The 23,353-nt window shown below is 34.1% G+C and overlaps 1 protein-coding gene across 1 annotated transcript; it reads left to right on the plus strand.

Annotated features, from left to right (window-relative positions):
- The first annotated feature begins 349 nt into the window (after positions 1-349).
- On the plus strand, positions 350-18,295 carry LOC145597483 (actin-related protein 4-like). The gene is made up of 20 exons (XM_081653664.1): positions 350-488; positions 1,386-1,477; positions 2,949-3,125; positions 3,426-3,499; positions 4,900-4,980; positions 7,221-7,281; positions 7,405-7,454; positions 7,948-8,002; positions 8,948-9,025; positions 9,104-9,157; positions 9,401-9,454; positions 9,526-9,586; positions 10,784-10,835; positions 12,418-12,484; positions 13,749-13,811; positions 14,443-14,505; positions 16,007-16,069; positions 17,066-17,130; positions 17,779-17,847; positions 17,961-18,295. Exons 1-20 carry the CDS (start codon positions 476-478, stop codon positions 18,004-18,006), a joined length of 1,338 nt encoding a protein of 445 aa, XP_081509790.1. The 5' UTR covers positions 350-475; the 3' UTR covers positions 18,007-18,295.
- The last annotated feature ends 5,058 nt before the right edge of the window (positions 18,296-23,353 follow it).

A 23,353-nucleotide genomic window follows, 5' to 3' on the forward strand; every position in this document is an offset into this window, starting at 1 on the left:
CATTTTTGTCAGTTCAAGTTAGCTTTCCCCAGCCCATTAATTCTCCTAGTTAAACAAACGTTTGTTTAACGTTGAGATTACTGTAGTAATTAAGGGTAAAATATAAGGGTACCACTGATAATGAAAGTTTAATAAAGTGTACCATTGATAAAAGCCAAAACCACAAGGGTATCATTGATAATTTCCCAAAATATAATAAATTTAAATAATTTAATAGTGATATATTGCGCTATATTACGGAGTACTTAATTACTTTAGTGGTACATAGCGGTACTCGTCTTTTACGATAGAATTTTCGAGCTCCACTACACTACTCGTAAAGTTTAAGTTTGAGAACAAATTCTTTGGATTTTACATCAAAATTCGAAAAACTCAAACAAAACACTTTTCACTTCACACATCAACTCTTCTTCCCTCCCAAAACCCCAACTTAGCAGACCACCATTTACGCAATTCGTCGAAACAAGGCGCAACCATGTATGGTGGCGGTAAGTTCACTTTTTCTCTCTCTTTCCTTTGTAATCCGCCCTAATTTCTCTTCAATTTCTCCATCATTTATGCACTACTTCAATCGTTAATTTTCATGGAATTTTTCAACGTTTCATTTTTTGCTAGGGTTTTAGGGTTTATGATTTTATCTTTAATGCTGAATTGGAAGTTGATAATTGCAATTGTACATTGTTTCTGCATTTCTAGGGACAAATTGTTGGGATAGTTAATTATGTGATGTTCTGTTCTTTTCAATTGGTTGCACGATCAATTATATTAATAAAGTTCAAATTTTTTTGTCACATTGTTTAATTTATGTATTAGCTAGTGATATTTTACTATTATTTGATGAAACTTTGATTTTAGAAATACAATTTCATTATAGTTGTCGAATTTCAAACTTGTTATGAACTTCTCGGTTTCACTTCCTTTTGTTTTATTTATTTTTTATTATTATATAATTTTTTTGTGATAAAGTTGTATTCTTTTACCAGTTAGTCACAAGAAGAATTTCGTTGATGATTGGTGTATATGTCTATTATTACATATGAGTTAGATTTTTTCTGGTTCTTGTTAAAATTCAGCTGCGAATTAGCTGTAGTTGTACATGACTTAAGAACATCCGGCTAATCTGAATGAAATCATTTTATTTATCATAAAGTTTTGAACTTTCCATGGACTTCTTCGTCTATGTTCGCCCAATTTATTCTTTTACAATAGAGTTGTATTTTTTCAGTTTATCAAAAAGGAATTTTGTTGATGATTGGAATATTTCTGTTTTTTTTGGGGAGGAGGGGTTGGGGGATGGTTTTCCAATAACTTTATTGCAGATTAGATTTTATTTTTATCAATGATGCGTAGTTTCTGATCCTTTTATGTTTATATCTGCAAAATAGATGAAGTATCAGCAATTGTGATAGACATGGGGTCTCACACCTGCAAGGCAGGCTATGCCGGTGAAGATGCTCCCAAGGCTGTCTTTCCTTCTGTAAGTGCTTCGTCATATTCTTCATTCTAGTTCAAGTGCTTTGTCATATTCTTCTTTCCGATTCGAGTGCTTCTTGTTCCCTTGTTTGTCATTATTCCAATAAATGTAAAGGTGTTTGGTACTGCTTTGGTAGCTTTTCTTGATTTAAGGATTGCTACTTGATATTTTATCCTTAAATTTTACTTCGTAATTAATATCAATTGATAAGTTTTTGGTTTAGGATGTTGTTAGGAAATGGTGAGAGTGGTTTAATTAAAATGTTGGTTAATGTTTATGGCTTCTTCAAAATCAGATCATTATTTTTATGGAACTTCTTTACCTTTCCATCAAGAATCTTCTAAGCCTGATTTTAGGCTATTGGACAGCATTCACAGTTCCTTGCATAACTTTTCCTTGTCACTCGTTCATCTACTCCTATAGAGCTACAACAGCTATAGGACATAGGAGCTCTACGATGGTGAACTAGGTTTTAATTTACTCTCTTTAGTCCTATCATATAGGATGCTGGCATCGTTGGAATTAAAGGATTTTTGAAGGCTAATACTAGGGAAAAATTAAACAAAACAATGGTGAGCTAAAATTTGTTTGTCGAACCAAGTAGGGACTACTAACATGAGATCTCAGCGCAACTAGATACTCAATTGTATTTGCCAATTCGTTACCTTCGCTTTACACACTGATCTCACATAGACACTTTTTGGATGAGAGGTTAGAGTTACACGATCTTATTCCCTCAAAGGAAGAAATAAAGAAGAAAGAAGTAAGAAGATGAATAATGGTGTTGTGTGTATTTCTCAGGGAGAGTCAGTGTGTATTGTCAATGTCACAGTGTGCCCTAATGGTCGGCTTTTCCCTTCGAGTACGGCAAAGCTCTTTTCAGCTTTTATTTAACTTCACTCCAACACGCATATCCTCAAGATCCCTATTTGTAATTAATATAGTGTTATAGGCTAGAATATTTTGTTTATCAGTTGCTTATGCCTTGTGAAGATCTCAACATGGGATTCCTCATGCACATCTGCATGGATTGTTCAATTATCATTTCCCTACATAGTCTTGATAAAACTTTAAATTCTATGAGGTGTCATTTTTTACCTCAGATATTTCCATTATACAAAAATAATCTGGCGTCTTGTTATCTTTAGTTGATATTGGGCTCTTTGCAATTATTGTACAGATTTTATGTTCTCTCCAGTGCATGAAAAAACTTGGTCTATGATTTATTCTTCTAATGAGTTATGGTCATGTCTTACAATGGATGCTTTTCTTCTACAAGTCCTTACTTTTTTTTTTTTGAGACGGGCTACCAGTCCTTACTTATGAATTAAGGAATTAGAGTATTAATGTTTTGGTGATGAAGTAACAGTAACGGTGACGTTCATGATTGTGCATCTTAGTTGTCTCTTTGTTGTTAAGTGTACTGGTTCAATTATCTAAATTTATCCTCTTTCTTTTCATTAATGTTGTCAAGGTGGTTGGAGCAGTTGATCACATGGAGGTTGATGTTCCTGATAACCCTGACAAGAATCTGGGTTCAGCTCCTGATTCAAACAGTACTGTGAAAACCTTTGAATCTGAGAAAGAAAAGAGTAAACGCAAATTTTATGTCGGATCACAATCCTTGGGATTTCGTCGTGATAATATGGAGGCAAGTGACTGATGTAATTCTTCCCTTAGAGGTCCTCTTTCTGGTTTCTTACTCATAATTTTGTGATTGTGGAGGATATAATTGAGTGCAGGCTGCAAGATTACCTGAACAAGGGATAAATATTGAAAGATAACACTTTTCTGCTTTCTTGTTATAATATAAATTCTAATGTAGCAGAAGGAACATTGTGGTTAATGTACCTATTAAAAAATAAACCGTACATTTCTTGTTTATTTATTTATTTATTTATTTTTATTTTTTTATATAAATCTTATGGTATCATGTATTCTACTCTATCAGGTCTTATCTCCCTTTAAAGACGGAGTTATTGCAGACTGGGATATTGTTGACAGCATATTGGACCATGGTTTCAGGTGATTGGAATATTTAATTTCTTGGTTCCTAATGTGAAAGGAGTGGACATTATACTAATGTTGAAAGTGATGATAGTAATAATGCTCTGGGAATGTAGTTTTGTGCATTCAAAATTTTCAATATTGTATTTTCTGGCTCAGTTTCTGTTGAATGAGCTGTATATGAATATCAACTATTGATTGAGGGTGTAGGAGAGTTGCCAGTCACTTTCTTTGTTAGTTTTGTGTAGATGATCACCCAAGGTCATAATATAAAGCAGTACACAAATTTCGTATATAAAGCCTTTTCTCATCTTGCTTGAAGCAAATTAGGCCTTGATTCCAAAGACTTAAAGATTGGTCTAGGTAAATTTCACTATTTGATCGTGTCATGGTGCAATTTCTTGCAAGTTACTTGATCATTCTAGAATTACAGTGGATCTTTGTGATGCAGAGAACCATACATAAGCTACTAGTGGTTGATCTTTATTTGAGGTAATTGGGAAGTCCCTAATATCCCTTGGCAATAAATTTTTTGCCATTGATTAGAGGAAACTTGGTAAACCTTAGGATGTCATAGAGCATGTATGTAAACAAAATTCATCACTTCACTTTGGCAATTATATTCAATAAATAATTCTACTAAAAGCCTTGTTATGTATTTATTTGTAACAGAAATTTTGTAAGGAACAAATTCAATTAAGGTTGTTAGTGATGTATCAACTCACCAAGACAAATTTAAATCTTATCAGGAAAAAAAAAAAAAAATAGGCTCTGTTTGGTTTTATTAATTTGTCTGTAGTTATCTTATGTGAAATTATGTGAATCTATTTGATTTGAACTTATCTTGTTTCGTCTTAAAAAAAAAAGTGCTTCTTCTCCGAGATTGCCATACTTGCTTGTGTATTTTGGCCTGTTTGTTTTATCTTATATAAGACAAAATAGAAAAAAAAATAAGTTCATACAAATTTAGTTCTGGCCTAAATTATTTAAGTGCTGTTAAGTCAAGACAAGATAATAAAAGTTTCAAATTTTAAATAAAATAATACAAGTTCAGACAAAATCAGATGAACAAAGAGCCTTTGTCTAAATATTTCTCTCTTGTTGTATATATATTGTGATCCTTATATTTCTCTGTATCTGTGAATTCAGTGCTTTAGTGATTTACTTCCTATGCTTATATAGTTATATGCTTGAGTTTCAGAAATATTAATGTAGATATATTCAGTTTTATTGTTTTAACCCATGTAGCTATTGTTTTAACCCGTGTAACTATTGTTTTAGGAAAAATATTTAGCTATATATAGCTTATAATCTTGATCTTTATCCTCTTCAATTGTATGATTCTTGCCTGATTTATTTTTTAGTTGAGCTATGTATTTATACAAGGCACATTGTGATCTATTTGATATTACTTGTAGGGAATGTCTACTGATTGATCCAAAAGAGCACCCAATGTTACTTGCAGAGCCATCTGCAAACAATCAACAGCAAAGAGAAAGGTGAGCTTTAGCTATGTATGGACTTAGGGTTTACAGATTGTAATAAAAGTGATATGGTTGCAAGGACCTCTTATGTAGAGATCCTGCTGAATGCTAGCGGGAGTGTCTGACGAGTGACAATATTCCCCCTTCCCTCCATGTCAAGAATTGCATGTTTGCTTTATTGGTCAAGTGTTGCTCTTTTTGTCTTTTATGCTGGTCAATGTGCATAATATCTAAATTCACAGCAGGTCCTCAGCTCTTCACCGCTAGTAGTATGTTCTTTTGTTTTAAAATTCATCTAAATATCTTGTAAACTTATTTGTGATTAATATAATGTTGTTTGCTTTTTATTTCTAAGGTGGATATTTATTTAATTTGAAGTTTAGAGAGAGAGAGAGAGAGAGCGTATAAACTGATGCTTTGATGTTGGAGTAGCAATTACGTATACAGCCATAAAGAAGTCTGATACAACCAGTCAGGCTGCCATATGCTTCATCCTTTAAAGACACATTTTTAGTTAGGATTTTATGACTTCACTGAGTCTAGGAAGTTCATTCACAATTATGCTTGGCGTAAATCAAGAAGGGTATATTATATGGTCAAGGCCACCTATAAGTTTTAGTGAAGCTGGAAACCTAGACAGCGAAGATACTTTTCCTCAAACGACATCAGTTTCGGGTCCCATTTTCGAAAACTTCCAATTCTGTTTGACCTAATGTCATAAACAGTGTGAACAGTCACCTAAGTCCTTCCATTTCCTTTGTCAATTAAACCATGCGAATTTCTCACCTTAGAGAGCAGCTCTTTTGTTATACCCTAGCCAGTTTAACAGCATATTGCTTAACAGCAGCAAATAAGGTCATACTAAAAAGAAAAGGTTTGTGTCTTCATGTACTTGGTCATAAAATTTTGCACTTACCTTTCCACTTGTTAATTCTATCTATGCTTCTGAGCCTCCTTCACAGGGCACCTCCCAGTGAGCCTAGTTTATGATGCGGCACAATTGTGGTTTATCACAATAGCTTATCATGTTCTTGAACTTTATCATTCTGTATATAAAGCCATGACCTTGGTTCCTTCTCTTTTTCTTTTCATGCCGTGAATTGAATGAGGTTCATCAGAAGTACATGGACAAAGTAAAGAAAGAAAATTAATAGGAACATGGGAAGGAAAAACAATGTTAAGAGATTTTGGAGGTAAAACAAAAAAAGTGAGATAATACGTGGTTTTTGGCAAATAAAAAAGAAAAGAAAAGAAAAGATGAGTTAACTTTAATGGGTGCTTCCCCACAATAACAAAAAAATGAATTTAAAAGGTTCTTTATTATTCCAAATAAGGACAAAGAAATTTACCTCTGGGGCTTTGCCCTTTGAGTGCCCAAATTACCTTCCACTTTCAAAGACCTTTATTACAGGCTCTAGTAGCTGCATCATATATGCAGTAAAAGGATTGTAAATGCATCAATTTCAGTTCTCTCTGCAGTGAGATGGCTTTTGTGGTTGGGAAGTTGAGCCCATCTTCCAACTATGTAGCAACCTTGTTTTAATTTCTTAACTGTCATTCTTAGGTTGTAAAAAATAAATTAGGTTGTTTTCTTTTGACTATTGGAAGACCATTTAGCTTATAAGGGTTTTATTGAAGGCTTGAAGCTATATATTGTGGAAGATAATACTTTTTAGTTTACAGTGGATCAATTACTGTTACCATCACTAATACTGTCATTAACTCATTATTGTCATTGTCGTTGCTGTAGCTACTACCGAAAAAACTTTCACTATAACCACTTTTATGTGTCATTAATCTCATAATTATACTTTGAGTATAAGTGTTACTATTATTATGGCATGATATATTTCCTGCTTGATTTCACCCTTTTCAGTCAGTTTTCATTTGTTTTTAACTCATGATATCTCTTTCAAAATGTTATTGTGTGGGTTTTCAGAAAAGAGTCTCCCTGGCTTCGTTTTTGTTAGTGGTAAAGTTGTGTATATTTTGACCTCCCAAGACATTACCTTGGCAGTATCACAGATTCACAGGACCCATGTTTGATTCTTTTCTTTGTTCTCTTTGAGTGCGATAGAGCTTCTCATTGCAATTGTAAGAGTTACTGTAAGGTTTAGAATGCTTGTGACAAGCATGATGTTATCTGTTTCTACTTTTTTGGGACTAACTCATTTCCTGATACAACATGGCACAAGTATTGTATGAGTTGTGTTTATGTGGTTGTGTCAATTTCTAACAAGTTGTGCATATAACAGGGCGGCAGAGCTGATGTTTGAAAAATACAAAGTTCCAGCTTTATTTTTGGCCAAGAATGCAGTATGCCTTTTATTTATTTTTTTATTTTTCTTAGTACACCTGAATATTGATGTATTGTATCATTCAAAATCTGCCATGTTTTATTTTGGGTTCTTTGATGTATTGATTAATCTTCATTGCCAGGTTCTTACCTCATTTGCATCAGGACGAGCAACCTCTCTAGTAGTTGACAGGTAGGAGTTTGAAAGTAGCTACATTTAAAGTATTACTAGTGAGTAGCCCGGACGTTGCTCCGGGATACTAATTTTATAGTTGTGCAGCTTCAATACTTTTATAGTATTATATTATTTAGTGTGCAATATTAAAACATAATTAGCTATTAGCCTAGATGGTTACACAATAATCTCTCTTCCTAGAGGTCTAGTGTTTGAACCTTGTCATCCATATTTTTTTTTTCAATATAGTTGAGACAACATGGAGTATTTTTGGTAGTGTGGTGATGTGGCATATTGAGGAATGGGGTAGCTGACGTGGCATAATAAGGAGTTGAGTTAGTGACGTGGCATAGTGAGGGGTTCTACGTGGCGTAGAAACGTTTTTAGAAACGCCTTTTAATTTATTAGTATAGATTGTAGCTCCTCTGATTTTGTAAAGATGATTTTTCGTTATAAGACTTTTGTTCATACTGTAGTGCAGCTTATAACTGCTAACTGTTGACCTTTACAGTGGAGGAGGTTCGACCACTGTTGCCCCTGTGCATGATGGTTATGTTCTTCAAAAGGTAAACCTTGTCAGTTTGAGCATAGTTGATTTCCTTTGCTGTTGATTAAGGCACTAAGAACTTTTAGCATGATTTCAAGTATGGGTATATGGTGAAGACTATATCTTTAATTGTTTGTGCTTGTTTGTTGGATCTAAGTAGAAATGGAAATCAAAGAAACACTATGGCCCAGTTGGGTTGGCGTAAAACACTTTCAATTATAACTTAGTATTCATAGATAACACATTTTCAAGGAAATCCACAGTTGCAAATTAGTTTTCCTTTGTTTGGTTCCATCAAGAAAAGTTACAGAGAGATTGAAAATAGGGGTGGAAATGTGATGATGGAGTAGAGGAAAGTAAAAAAGGAGGTAAGGGGGGATGGAAAATGTAGCTTTCCTTGTTTTATAAAGGAAAATGTATTCCATCATTAAGGATGCAATTTTCCACAATTCCACCCCTTCACAAATCAAACAAAGGAAAATGAGAAAAAAAATGGGAAAATAATTTTCCATGAAAACATTTTACATTAAATTAAATGGGGCCTATATGGAAAGTTAGAAATTCAAAAACTGAATTGAACTGCTATTCGACTAGAAATCTAAGTACTTAGGTATGTTATCATCAAAAATTTTTGGATGAAGTTATAAGAGTTACTTTTAGACAAAAGGTTTGATTTAGGACTCAAAAAAAATTATAAAAGGAAAGAAATTTCTGGTCATCTGATGAAGCTGGTTGGCCCAAGATCCCTATCTTTCAAAATGGAAAACATAGCCTCTATAGGAGTTTGTGTGCATCAATGGTGTGGAAAGCTATATATGTGTTTAATTTTCTGTGTCCAGCCAGGTGTTCTGAATAATATATTACTGACACTAACTGAAATATTATATTTTAGTTTGTGTTACGAGTATTAAACTTTCCCTTTTGTTCTTTGTTGCCATTGTATCTTATCTGTAATCTCATTTAGGCTGTATTGACTTCACCAATTGGAGGAGAATTTCTCACCGACTGCTTGACAAAAAGCTTGGAAAGCAAAGGCATCATTGTAAGATTCAAGGACTGACTTTTGTGTCTTTTTTCATGACTTGAGCATGTCTCATGTTTATTGTATCCAATCTGACAGATCAAGCCTAGGTACTCTTTTAAAAGAAAGGAGATACGTCCTGGGGAATTTCAGGTATCTGTCACTGCTTGACCTTCCCTGCCCAGCCTATGATAAGATGTATACTAAAATGTTCTCTTTGTTGGTTTACTTCATTGTTTTACTTGGATGTACACTTTCACTATGTGTCATCCGTACTAATGCATGACAAATGAGTTAGTTGTGAACTTGAGTTCAATTAGGCATTTATATTATTTTTTTTTTGTAAAAAAAAGAATTTTATTTACTCCTTTTTTTTTTCATGTTGGAACCATACAGACTGTTGATCTTGATTTTCCAAATACGACAGAAAGTTACAGGCTCTACTGTCAGGTATGTAAAGTTGTTTTTTTTTTTTCTTGATTTTGTATCATTGAATGCTTTAAGAATCTTTTGTTTTACAGAGGGTTATCGCCAGTGACATTAAAGAGTGTGTCTGTCGAGCACCTGATACACCTTATGATGGTTTGTGTCTTTCCCATTCTTTATCTCATTTCTTTATTATTTGCTGTATCTTTTGTTTGGAAAATGTACTATTGTACAGATTTGGTTTTGTTTATGTCCAACTTTCTTTACTAAGCTCTAATTCCTTGTCCTCGTTAAGTGGTTTTGTTTATGTCCAACTTTCTTTACTAAGCTCTAATTCCTTGTCCTCGTTAAGTATTATTTGGATCATGTTTTGCGAATAGATATATGAGCTTTCTTGGAATGTAGGAATGAACTGATACTTTTTTCCATGCGCCAATCTCTTTTAGTATATTGACTAATTTCTGTTCACTGGTGCCTGCTATTTTTTTTTTGGAACCCAAGCACTCGATAGCTGGTTGATATTTATGGTTGAATAATCTACTATGCTCATCTAGGTTAATGCTGCATATGCTCCTTTTATTGTTTTAGTTTCAAAGGACTATTTCTTGACCGCTTTTATTTGTTCTATCAGGCTTTCTTCTATGCTTTTTGCAATACAAGAGGTGTAAAATTGTAAGATTGATGGTCATGCTGATCATCTGTTTGGTTTTAAGGTGTCTAATCATCAATAGTTTAACATGGGTGATGGGTATAGAGTATAGACACTTGACACACCAGCCAAAAACATGAAATTTTACATGTGTCATTTGAGTTAATCTCTCCATGTCTGATTAACACAGGGTACAGAATGTTAATTTCAAAGATAATTGCATATTCTGTCTCTTACTTTGGAGGTATCTCATAATTTTTTCATACATTTTTTGTGTGGTTTGAAATATACTGTTGGTGTAATGAAGATCATTTGAAGTATCTGTGATTAGATTCTCATTAGTACCTGCAAATGGTCATTCTTGTACAAGTGACAAATACATATTAATTCTCTTTTATCGCGTTCTTTACAAATATTTGCTTTTACTGTGTTACCCCTTCCGGCTTCCATTCAATTATTTCGACTTGAACCAACTTTTAAAATCCCATGTAATCCATTAATTTGAAATACCAATGCAATGAAATATTTGTGCATTTAAAGAAATTTGTTAAGGAATAACGAATAGTTATTATTGTTTACATAGTGCATTCATCGTGCTTCTTGTGACTGGTTTCTGATTTAAATAGTTTTTTGTAAAATAATTCATTCTGCTTCTATATCTCTTTCTCTTTTATAATTATCTTATTTTGCTGATGTTGTTACAGAAACTTCATACTCAAATATTCCTATGACGCCATATGAGCTTCCTGATGGACAGTAAGTTGTTAGCAAGCTGTTAAGAATTAACTCATTTATCATATGCTTATAGTTGGAGATTACCTTTTGCATAAGCATAGTTGTTTTCTCTGTGATTATTATTCTTCATTATATATTTGTATAATTTACAAAGATATATTGACAAGAGAGCTGTTTATCTTAGTATGTATAAATAAATTAATAAAGCCCAGTATTCAGGAGAAGAAATTTTTCTCAAGATGGAAAAACTGAAGTGTAATTGGGGAGTTTGCTGCTATAGTGGGGTGTAAGATCCAGAGTTAACCATTTAGCTATTTGGGTTTGCGTCAGAGACGACCTGTTGTCCTGAGAATTTCAAGAAAATTGTACAGTTGGAAAAAGGACTGGGGTTTTAGATTCTAAATTATTTTCTCTGTTTGGTAAGTGGTTGTGGTATTTTCCTCTTGAACATGAATCATTGTGGCATCATGTGACTCAGAACATATATGGGTTATTCCAAATGGATTGGAGTGGGAAGGTAGGGTTGGCCAACTCTTTACTTGTTGCTCTAATACTATCACCTTTATAATTCACCAAAATATTCGTTCGCTCTTTCTACAAACATACTGAGGGCCAAAGTTCTTAAGTGAGTAAAAGCTTGAGCCTGGGTAGCTAGTATGGAAAGGCTCCATACTTGGAGACCACACAACGCCTTTTCTCTTATTTCCTATGTCTTGGCATCTTGCTAGTGAAGATGCTTTTTTTTTTTTTTTTTGCATTATTGTACTTTCTCTGTTCAACAAATATTGCAACAAGGATGAAATTACGCATCCCAAAGCACATTTTATATGTTAAATATCTATATATGTGTAAAAATTAAAAAAAGTTGATATTGTACAAGTATTTTACGAGGTGAATCTAACAAGACCCCACATGACTATATTTTACTTTACGTATAAAACATAATTTGTGGTCAAACAAGCATGATAAATAGGGCAAAAGTCTAGTTGTTGCAATATTACTAGAACGGAGGAAGTATTATGTTTTTAGAGGCTATTTGGAATTGTTGGGACTCATTGGATTGGTCCTTTGGATTGTAATCAGATACATTAATGAAATCATATGCAGTTTGGAAGGCAAAGAGGCTTAAGATAATGTGTAAGGCTGCAGATTTGGCCATTATTTAGGTGATTTGGCTGGAGTGGAATTATTGGATTGTCCGTGGTTGGAAGTTTTGTTTAAGTACTCTATTGGAGAGGTGTATTTAGAGTGTCTTTGATCTCTCACTAGCGTGGCATTCCCCAGCGTGCCCCTCACTGATGTATTTGGAAATTAGAGCTTACCCCCTCCACTTCCCCTCTTTCACCTGGAATTTTGAAGAACTGCTGGCAACCCTTACATGTCTTATATATATTTAATTTTTTTTCGATATATAATATCCTATAAAAAAAATCATGCTGATTATTTTATTTTGAGGGGATGAAACCATGTGACATTTTTTTAGATGGAGACAGTGTTAGTCTGGTTGTATATTATTCTTTTGAACCAGTATACTCATAGATTCTGTACAGTAAATAAAATCAATGATGGTCATGCATGCTTATTAACTGTGTTGACATCACAGGACAATCGAAATTGGATCAGATAGGTTCAAGACTCCTGATGTTTTATTCAACCCATCATTGGTTCAGGTAAAGTTTATTGGATTTGATCCTTTCCTGGACCTTAAGCTCCTATCATATGAATTGAATTTGTTTCCTGGAACATCTTTGTCAAGTGTTTAATTTGTTCATTAGCTAGCTTAGGGGCTATATGTAAGGTGGCTATGGAAAGAGGGTGTGGAGTGGCTTAATTCTGTGTATGTTTGGCTCACAAATACCCTTTCTCGAATTTGTAGAATAGAATTACCACAAAGACCTCTACTCAGACTCCACTCTCCTTCCATCCCCTGGGATTCAATTCCCCAATCCCGCTACACCCCCACAATCATCATACTTTCCTCCCAATCATACCACTGTTACTGTGTTACCCCCCCTCCACCCAGCCACACCATCGTAAACCCCACCATCCAATTCTTTTATTGCCCAACACTTTCATCATCATTGTGTACTCGTGTCCCCCAACTATTAGCAAATCACAGCACAAACAATGAACATCAGGATTCAACCTATTAAAGAAGTGAAATGGAGAGATATGGGTAAAGTCATCCCCCAATTTTATTCCCAACACTTAGAAGCCAGATATACCCCTTTGACCATACAGGACATTGAGAGAGATATGATTCTAATTTGATTATAACTTAGAAGCCAGATTTACCCCTTTGACCATACAGGACATTGAGAGAGATATGATTCTAATTTGATTATAACTTTGACCATGCCCAACCACCACTGGGCACAATCATACAAAAAGAAAGAGTAGATTGAAGAAAATGCAAAACTTATTTTATACTAACTTTTAAGTTTTAACATAATGTTGCCTTACTAAGTTAAGTAGAGATATGAACGCAAATAATTAAGTTAATGTTGTGGTTTTTGACTGCAAAACCTTCTTTTATTAGTTACTTACTATCTGCACTCACAAAAAGAAAACCAAAGAAACCGTAGAATGTTTTTGCCAATAGAGCATAGAGACTCTCCACCTGAACCAACAGCTATCCATGTTCTGTCTTACTTAGTAATATAGCTCCTTAATCCTGCAGTTAGGCAATCTTTGACTCAATTGCCATTGAAAATTTCCTTCAACTTGCCTGATGCTATTGTATGGTCTCTGCTTGTTGTTTGTGACTTTTCCTCTACAAGTTCCTTCTTTACTGGTTATTATTAATGATGTCTAAGTGTTGAATACTCTGCTTCCTGTAGTCTATACTAATGCCCCATATCATTTGTATTCAACTTGTGTTTATAACTTAGTGACAATTTTCATTTAATATAATGTCTGCCTATTTGTCTGCAGACTATTCCTGGCATGGAGAGTTATGTAGAGACTGCTGCTTCAGCCCGTGGTTTGCCTCAGATGGTAATTTCTGTAATTTTGTTTTTCAATCGTAATCATGCATCAAATTTCTCCGACTTTCTTGGTACTTATCTTTTTGGTAAAAGAGAATAAATACTCTATCTGTGGAAAACTATAATGTTGGTCCTCTGAATTAATAGCTTGCATCGGACGCAACATTTCAAATTTCTGTTCCATTTTTTTGAAAATTGTTACACAGGTAGATGTATTCTTCAAAAACTTGATGCTTCTTACCCTATAGGTTAGGCTGTTCATAGGCTGAAGGATGAAATGAAACAGTGTTTTACATTTAAAATTTGCTTGGAACATTTGAATATCAGAGTATAAAATTGGAGAAAAATTGCACATTTCAGCACATGAAATCATTTTGTGGGAAAATGGTGGCCTTTAAATTTATGAGTAGTTTAAGTAATAGTTGTAGATTTTAAACTTAGAAGAGTGGTCAAGCATTGTTACACTTTAATACTTTATTATTGAATGGGACTGATATCCTTGTACTAATTTTGTTTAATGTATTCCATTTCTACTTTTTGGTAGGACTCCGATGGAAATATCTTCAAATACCTGAGAAATTTAGTGTTACTTAAGATTTTTCATACGTTGTAGATATTCATGGCTTTGATATTCAATGCAGGTTATTGAAAGCATAAATAAGTGTGACGTTGACATCCGAAGAGAACTTTTCAGTAGTATATTGGTAATTTTCGATGCTATACACTTCCTTTTGTGTATTTATCATGTATGTGGCTGGGCTTGCACACTTTATTAGACTTTCTAAAAAGTAGGTTATCTTTCTTGCAGAAAAGTTACATTTGCTGCGACTCTAATTTTGCACCTGTTTGAAACACTTCCTCATCACAGTCCTAATCTGCTCAAGTCACATAAAGACACAACCCTGTTATCTTAAGCATCTGACTTATTTTTTATTTATTTATTTTTTTTAATAATAAATTAGGAGCCGTAAATTATGTTGTAATATCATTGCTATTGTTAAATATGATGTGTTATGTGAGCATTTTCTTATCCTGCAGTGTAGTTGGCCTAACTTTCCCCTTTCTTCATCTCCTGTGATTATCTGAAACCTATCTACTTTCAATTAGCAGGATGTGTTCAGTCAAATCTGTCTGCCATAATGTGAGAATACATCACACTAAATAAGCTCGACTTTGTTTCTGTTACTCTATTCAGTCTAATGTGTTTTCAATTCTATTAGTGTATGAGCAGAAGAAACAATTTAAAATTTACTAAATAATGTCAAACTTTAAAGGACAGCAGGCAGGGTTGATTTGTTGAGATACTGGTTGGGACTGCTCCACACTAAGTAAGTAATAGACCCTTTGCTGGGCTGCCAGTCCTTCTACCTCATAATGTATCCTGACCTTCTGAGCTGGACTTGTCTGCCAGGCCCAACACTAAAGATTTTGACATACTATAAATATGTTGTTCCTGCCTCAATAACTGGCCTGAAGTCAGGGTGGGTCATGCATTAAATCTAGACCTTGTTCTGAACCTAGACTGAAATTGGGCTGCCAATCATTATCATTAAGTTTGCATTCAGTCACATATTGCCTTGGGTTTTCTGTACAGAATATTTATTCTCTTGGTTTCTGTGAAATTTCATCACGGTTGTCATATAACATCCATGACACCTTGTTAATGTGAATCTGCATGTGTATATCTATATCTATATATATATTAAAACCCAAGACAAGAATTGTAATCATGCCACGTGTCATCATTTTGCCACGTGTCGTCATGAATTAATAAATGATGTGGGGTCATGTGATTCATGTCATATTGAAATTAATCATCAATTTTCCCTCACAAAAAATTAATGTTCATAAATGCTAATTTTTTTAATCCTCATTCTTTCGTTTGCTCATCTATACTTTGAAGAAATTTATAATGGTAGATAAAAATTCATTTAACAGATAAAACAAACTAATATGAAGTATAAAAGTTAGGATACTGCATATTTCATAATGAATTTTGTTAATGTTCAATAAAATTTATAAAAAAATGAATTTTTTTATTTTTTTTTTTTAAATTATAAAATCATCAATAGATTTTCCGTTAATTTATTTAAGTTATTTTTTAAAACAATTTACTATAGTTTTTTATATAAAAAAAATGACTCGGGGCATCGCCCGGGCCTCAAACTAGTTGTACTCTAAATGTTGATTTCCTTTTCTTTGCAGCTTGCTGGAGGTACAGCGTCAATGCAACAACTGAAAGAACGTCTGGAGAAAGACCTTTTAGAGGTACAAAAATTGTATTGTCTAAACTTGTATTAAATGCAGAGTATAATTCAGTATATATACTGGACGATCAAACCCCAAACCTCCAAACATTAGAATCATCCAGCAACCTAGAATTTCAAACTGCTGTACAGATCCTAAAGCCACAAGGAAGTGTGTACATTATCACCTTCATCAATTTCATCCACCTAACCCTTTTAGAAAGTGTTGATCCAATTAAAACCATCATTGAAAAATGTAAATTGACAGATCTCTTACAAATTAATAATAGAAAAATTATGGCCAGGAAACTCAGGGTGGCAATGCTAGCTACCAGCATCTTGAACAAACCCTGGAAACTAGAGTTGTGGAAAGGAATGATATGTATTAATATGAGGTACCAACCACATTCAAGCAAAGTCCCCCCCCCCCCCCCCGACCTATCGGAATTCATAATTACGCAAGGCACCTTAAAATAAGCTGGAGAGGGCTCCAATCTAAAAGCACAGTGATGCAATTGAGTCTTCAAAAGAATTTACAAACCTGATGTATAGGAGAATGGAGAAAGTTGGGAACATGAAGGACCTACAAATGATTTTTTTGAATATAAAAAATAAATGAATCAGGATGATTTCGCTAATTAAATGATCAATAGTTGTTGGAATTGGACGTAAAAAAAAGGGAAAACCAGTAGATTGGTAATTAGGGTTTTCCTTTCTCTTCGTTCCTCCGGGAGAGAGACCTGGTCGATGAACAGTCTTGGGAGTCTGAAGATAAGGTAGGTACTAATTTGGTTTGAATTCTACCACCTTTATTAGGGATTTTGTTTTAACTTATTTTGACAGGTCTTGTTAAAAACAGTTGGAAACACGTGTTTGGAGTTCATTTGTATTATTGAATCAATCATATCACAGCCTTGAATGTGTCAAGGCTATATTTTTTTCCTTGCCACTAAATCATCAAGGTGAACATGACTTCCAGTTGTAAGCTTGTGTGTAGTAACCAGTGCTTATTGTGCAGGAGTCGCCTCAAGCTGCCAGAGTAAAGGTTTTGGCTAGTGGAAATGCTACCGAAAGACGGTTCAGGTGAGTTGATTCTTATTTTAATCTGCTCTTGTTCTCCAATGCCTACAGTTTCGTGCAATTGTACAGCTCCCATGGAGTTAAGATGGGGGATCCATTTCTGTCATTGTAAAACAATATAAAAAATAGCCTGTTAACATTATCATACCGGTGGATTATTAATAGAATTTGGTTCTTTGTTGGGTTACTCAATCCTTCCATGGCTTATAAGGTTATAGTTGTCCTTGTACATGTAATTTTATAAATTTCTTGGTGTCATTGTAACATAGGTGTAGAAAAGTTCCTTTTTATGCTAGCAAATGTTTGTTTTCCTGCTATATAAGCTGGGGTTGATTGCTGACAATGGGCAAAGATTATTAATAGAATGAGGTTTTGTTGTGGAATAAAATTTTGGAATAACTTCGACATGTTATGGAACTTGATTTATACTGTCCAGGACCTTGTTGCTCTTCTAATGTCCCGGAATCCCCTTGTCCAGCACCTTGTTTTTTATGCTTCTTGTTAATTTCAGTTTGTGTGAATTAGCATGCAGGTGTAGCATGTTAGTCCCTGCACTTTTTATTTTGGTTTTTCTTTTCCTAAGTTGCCAAATTGTCATAAGAGACTTTTATGTGAATATGTTGTACATTAACTCACCGGAATATTTTCCAGTGTTTGGATAGGAGGAAGTATACTGGCATCTCTTGGTTCTTTCCAGCAAATGTGGTTCTCCAAGGCTGAGTAAGACTCTTCTTTATCCTCCTTTTGCAGCTGCAGATCTCTGAATTTTTGGCAAATTACTATTTGTCATATCACACATCATCTTTCTTTCTTACGCTTGTGCTTTGGTGCAGATATGAAGAGCATGGAGCTTCTTATATTCAGAGAAAATGTCCTTGAGAAGGCAGCTGTTAGCTAGATTGCATCTGAAATGGCAAGATAAATTTACTGTCATTAGTTCATGAAATGTTTGTGCTAGTTCACTTATTCTTGATAACATTTAGGTCACGTGTAACATTGCAGTAATTTATACACAACTGTAGTTGGACCGTGCTGTAACATTAGTTATACTTAGTATATTCATTAGAAATGACTGCGCAATCTAAAATCTTGTCCTGCAACGTCTATTGATTTTTATCAATAGAAGTTTGTGCAATGCTTGTGACTGACATAGCTTGATTTTGCTTAATGTTGATACTTGATGGGTGTCTACCTTTGGCATTGAACATAATATTATATTCGGACTGCCGCCTGCAAGATTTTTCATCATTTGAGAAAAAGTACAGGCAGGAAGGATGAACAACTATTGTACTAGACATGGATATAAGTTACAATAGACTAGAATGCAAGCGCAATGAGAAAATGTAAAGTTAGCTTTCACCCGAAATTGGTTAATATAATCACGAATGTTGTATGGTGTCTTTAGTTGTCATATTTGATGGTTGCATGGAGAACGACTTGGAAGGAGAGACCCTTTCGTTAAGATTAGAATTTATTAGGCCTCTATCCTCAAATATCAAGTATTTTCATACTCCGCATTAAATTTGGACATGCATATTAAGAGATTTAAGCGGAATACCAACACCAACCATACAAGTAATATTGTGGATGGCGAAATACCACCATTTTGTGAAAATTTTAACATTCACCAAGGTGTACCATGCTTGGTACACCAGGTTAAGCAACGTTGAAATTAAAGTTTTTTTTTTTTTTTTTTTTTTTGGGGAAATTTTTGGCCCCTTAATTTTAGGAGATTTCCATTGCAGCTGCCATATATATCTCTGCCTACTTTAGCATATTGTACGGAGTATAATTTTCTATATTTTGGTTTTTTGAATTTATTTGGAGAGAAATTAAGATTTAAGAGAGAATTTCATGGATTAGAAACTACGGCTGCACATTCTTGCCAATTTGCTGACAATGATTGTGATGATAATTCTCCGATGGAGAATGAAGGTGAATTTGAGTAATTGTTACCTAAAAGAAAATGTAATTAATTTTAGATGAAATTTTATATCTATTTTTCATCAACTATGTTATTTTAGATTTTAATTAGAATGTTTTGCATGATATTGTCAAATTCATTGTTTATTTTCGATTTGATTTAGAATATTTTGCATATTATCCAATTCATTGGTTATTTTCAATTTTAATTGATATTTGATAAGTCTGTATTTTAAATTCGAGATTAATGTGACAAAGGTGGAAGATGATGTTCTTTTTAAAATATTGTTATGTTCATTGTTATTAATAGCTTTGAAATAAATATTGAATCTTATTCAATTCACATGTTCTATTTAAATATAACTTATGTTCTTTTAAATATTCCTTGTGTTCTTTTGTTGTGTCCTTTATGTTCTTTTGTTTTATAATAATGAAGTTATTTTATGATTTTGTTCTTTTTGTAATCTTGTATGTAACATATGTTCTTTTTATATATCCCTTAGGTTCTTTGATGTATTATATTTGAATGGATGTCATTTTAAAATTAGTTTAAGCGTCATCTTTTTTATTATTATGATATTAATTTTGAATATAATTTGATAATTCTATACTTTTTTCAATATTAATTATCATTCAATAATTATGGTTTTTTTTTTTTTTTATTTAATCAGGATCATGTAGGTTGATGACGATATTGTTTTGGAACCTCCTCTATTAACGATTGATTTTTTGACATAAAGATGCTCTATGATATTAATAAAGAACATGATAATATTATATAATGCACATTATTTATATTTACCTATCATGATTCGAAAATAAAATTCAAAGAACATTTCACAATAAACAATGAATGTTATGTTACTATGAAAGTACATTAAACTTACCATCAAAGAACATGGACATTTAAAATAGTTTATTAAAAGATCTAGAAAATACATATTACTTCCTCCGTTTCAATATGATAGTCCCATATGGAATCAATTACAAAAAACAAGAAAAGAAAAATATTTGGAATCTAACATAAAAGTCAAAAACAATTCATAAATAGTTTTGTCTTATTTAAAATTTTTTGATATTTTTAGGAAACCGTGAACTATAATTGCATAATTCTAGGGAATAATTTCTATACTTTGAGTCATGTCATCAATGCACAATAAATTAATTTAAATAATCAGAATTTAATATGTATAAAATAGGAAATAAAAACTAAGTTAAAAGTGGAATACATTTAAGGAAATTTTAATTTTTACCACCTTACAATATCGAATTTGTTGTATTTACCACCTCCATAAAAAAAAGATTTACTTTACCACCACATAAAAAAAAACATCACTTTTCCCACCTTGTCTGAGCTCAGGTGACGGAAAACGCTTATGGGACCCACCATAACGGCTACTTTTTGAATTTACCCCTAATTTGTCTCGATTTGGCGTCTATTTAAACCTAGGTCTTCATTTCTTCACCAATTTCTTCAAATTTGGGGTGATTCTTTTGCGTTTTTGTTCACAAATCAGTATTTCTGGGCAATCTTAACAATCCCAAACCATCAAATTGTGTAGCAATCAGTTGAACCCTTGGAGATCAAACATCAACTAGGTAAGCAATTGTCGTTAATTATGTTGATTTTTTTTGCAAATTTTTGTGCGATTTTGATAATCTTTGTGCGATTTTGATGCATTTTGTTAGAGTAATTGAAATAAAACGCATTGTTATATCAATTCAACCCCAATTTGATGTAAAAAATTAGGGTTCATGCAACATGAAATTAATTTGGGGTTTTTTGATTTCTTAATTGGGTACTGCAATTAGGGTTAGATAATGGTGATTGTTGTTGAAATACAATTAATTTCCTTCCTTTTATCCACAAATGTCAGCAAGTAATGTCTTCATTAAGCTATTCACCCTCAAAAGAGAAAAGATGCCAATGTGGAGTTCCAATGGCTAGGCTTACTGCTTGGACTAGGGAGAACCCTGGAAGGAAGTTTAGGACCTGCAAATTCTATGATCCTGTGACTGAAACAAGGGGCTGCAAAGCTTTTGAGTGGGTTGATCAACCAGATGGGACACCTTGGCAAACATAGGTGATTAACAACTTGTTGCTGGACAAGAAGCTGCTGAAGGGAGAGCTGACTGACTTGAAGAGGGAAGTTGATGATGTTAGTGGACAGAGGAGATGCTTGCTGAATGAGATTGACAGCTTGAAGATGAAATGCAAAGCACTTAGTTCTGACAGGAAGAAGATGAGCAAGGAGGTGAATGGCAGCAACGCAACATCAAAGAAAATGATGACTCTACAAGCTGCTGTTGTGTTTTGTTGTTTTGGTTTGGTGTTGGCAATGTATTTTAGATCTTAGGTTCAGTTTGGATTGATTAAAATCCAAAATTAATCCCAACTTAGGTTGGTTTTTTTTATGTTATTTGTTTTTTTTGGTTTTTTTTTTTTTGTTTGTTGGTGAATGACCCCAACTTAAGTTGTCTTTTGTGAAATTGTTATGAGTGATAGTTGGGATGACATTAGTTGTACTACTTTTGACTAAAATCAATGAAAAAAAAAACTTTTGCTACAAACATATAAAATTTCATATTAGTACTTGCAACACAATGCATTCAAATGTTTTACATTGGCTGACTCAAAAGTTAGTTAAGGCACCATGGTGCAAAATGATTGTTGTACTAGCAAATACATTAGAAACTGTACACAAGAGTTTTTTAAAAAAAAGGCTAGATATTGGGTTACATGAACCAACTAAGTTCACAGTGCATTCAGGTCCTTCACCTTCTTGCTTCTCATTACATGAAGCTTGGACCTGGTCTGTATTTTGACCTTGGGAGGGCTAGCTGGTTGCACTGGTGGGGGCTGGCTGAGGCTCTTCTTGCTTCTGGTGGTGACAGGCTGACTTGGCTATGTTCTTGCAGGCTGGCTTGACACAGCTTTCACAGTTGCAGCCTTACTTGTCCCAGCAGTTGTTGCAGGCTGAGTATTAGTTGCTGTTGTTGTTGTAGGCTGATATTGTGGCAACTTCAGTGCAGCCTGTAATAACAGAATGACAAGAATCAAATACCAAACAAAAAAATTCACAACAGAACAGAGCAAAAGTGCAAGGAACCACAAACATACCTGTCTTGCTGCTTTCTCTTCACTTTTCTTCCTCAGTTCCTTAAGCCAAGGAGTCTGCAACTGTGGCCTACCACCCTTTGGGTTTGTTACAGGTGGGTTGGGCTGTTCTGGTACTGATTCAGCTTTGCATGTTTTGGCATAATGACCAAAACCACCACAGTTTGAGCATTGCTTCTTCACCCTTGGCTTCTTCCCCTCAGGTGCTGCAGAAGTGCCCTCCCCTGGTTCAAGCTTTCTCTTTTTTGCCTTGGGTCTTCCTGGTTGCACTTTGAGCACATGTGGCAATGGCTGTCTGAGCTACAACTTTTCCCAATGCCTAGGGCCAGACATAGGCTGGATTGGGTTCTCATATGCAGCCCAGTATGTCACCCTATAGTAATGGGGGAGCACATACATCTCAGGGTCATCCCTTTTGTCCATTATGCATGCAAATGCATGGACACAAGGTATCCCAGTCAATTCCCACCTAAAACAAGTGCATTTTCTCTCTTGTAGATCCACAATGCACTGATCATCCTTGTACTTACATTCATATGTGTCATCCCTTGAAGTTGTAACCTCACAGGTCCTGGCATACTTCTCTAGACCATCAAACACTTTGTTGACAAATGGAGTGAGTAACCCTTTCCAAGACCTTGCTGCCTCCCACTTGTCATTACTCCTCTTCATCATATATCTTCTAAGCCATTCCATTTGAGTTAGAATAGGCTTGTCTCTGGCATCTCTAATCACTGCATTAAATGTCTCACATATGTTGTTTAACAACATGTTAGACTTGCAGGTGGTAGAGAATGCATGCCTTGACCAGTGCTGTGGGTCAATGTTTGACAGCCACTGGTATGCTTCCTCATCCAAAAAATGGATGCTTTCCATAGCTACCTCAACCTCAAACTGATACAACAAGGCAGACATGGAAAACATTCAACACACATACCATAGACACCCATGCTTATAAATGACATATATCCATAAAAATAACCACACATACATACATAATACATTATAAAATACATGCATACAGAATATAATACATGCTCATAATACATTCAAATACAGAATATAAGACATCCACCCCAGCCAAACACAAGATCAAATGCAAGTATAAGTAATTCAAGGGCATACCAGAGTGCTTGCCCTTGCAGCAGCCCAGAACAATTCCTTGAAAGTTGCACCATGGAACTT

Source organism: Chenopodium album, chromosome 20, assembly GCF_948465745.1.
Source record: "Chenopodium album chromosome 20, dcCheAlbu1.1, whole genome shotgun sequence".
Lineage (NCBI taxonomy): Eukaryota > Viridiplantae > Streptophyta > Magnoliopsida > Caryophyllales > Amaranthaceae > Chenopodium > Chenopodium album.

Excerpts from the sequence above, each read along its gene's own strand:
- LOC145597483 (XM_081653664.1), top strand. Across the intron at positions 1,478-2,948 it reads CCAAGGCTGTCTTTCCTTCT|GTGGTTGGAGCAGTTGATCA; the intron begins GTAAGTGCTTCG and ends AATGTTGTCAAG. Across the intron at positions 4,981-7,220 it reads AATCAACAGCAAAGAGAAAG|GGCGGCAGAGCTGATGTTTG; the intron begins GTGAGCTTTAGC and ends TGCATATAACAG.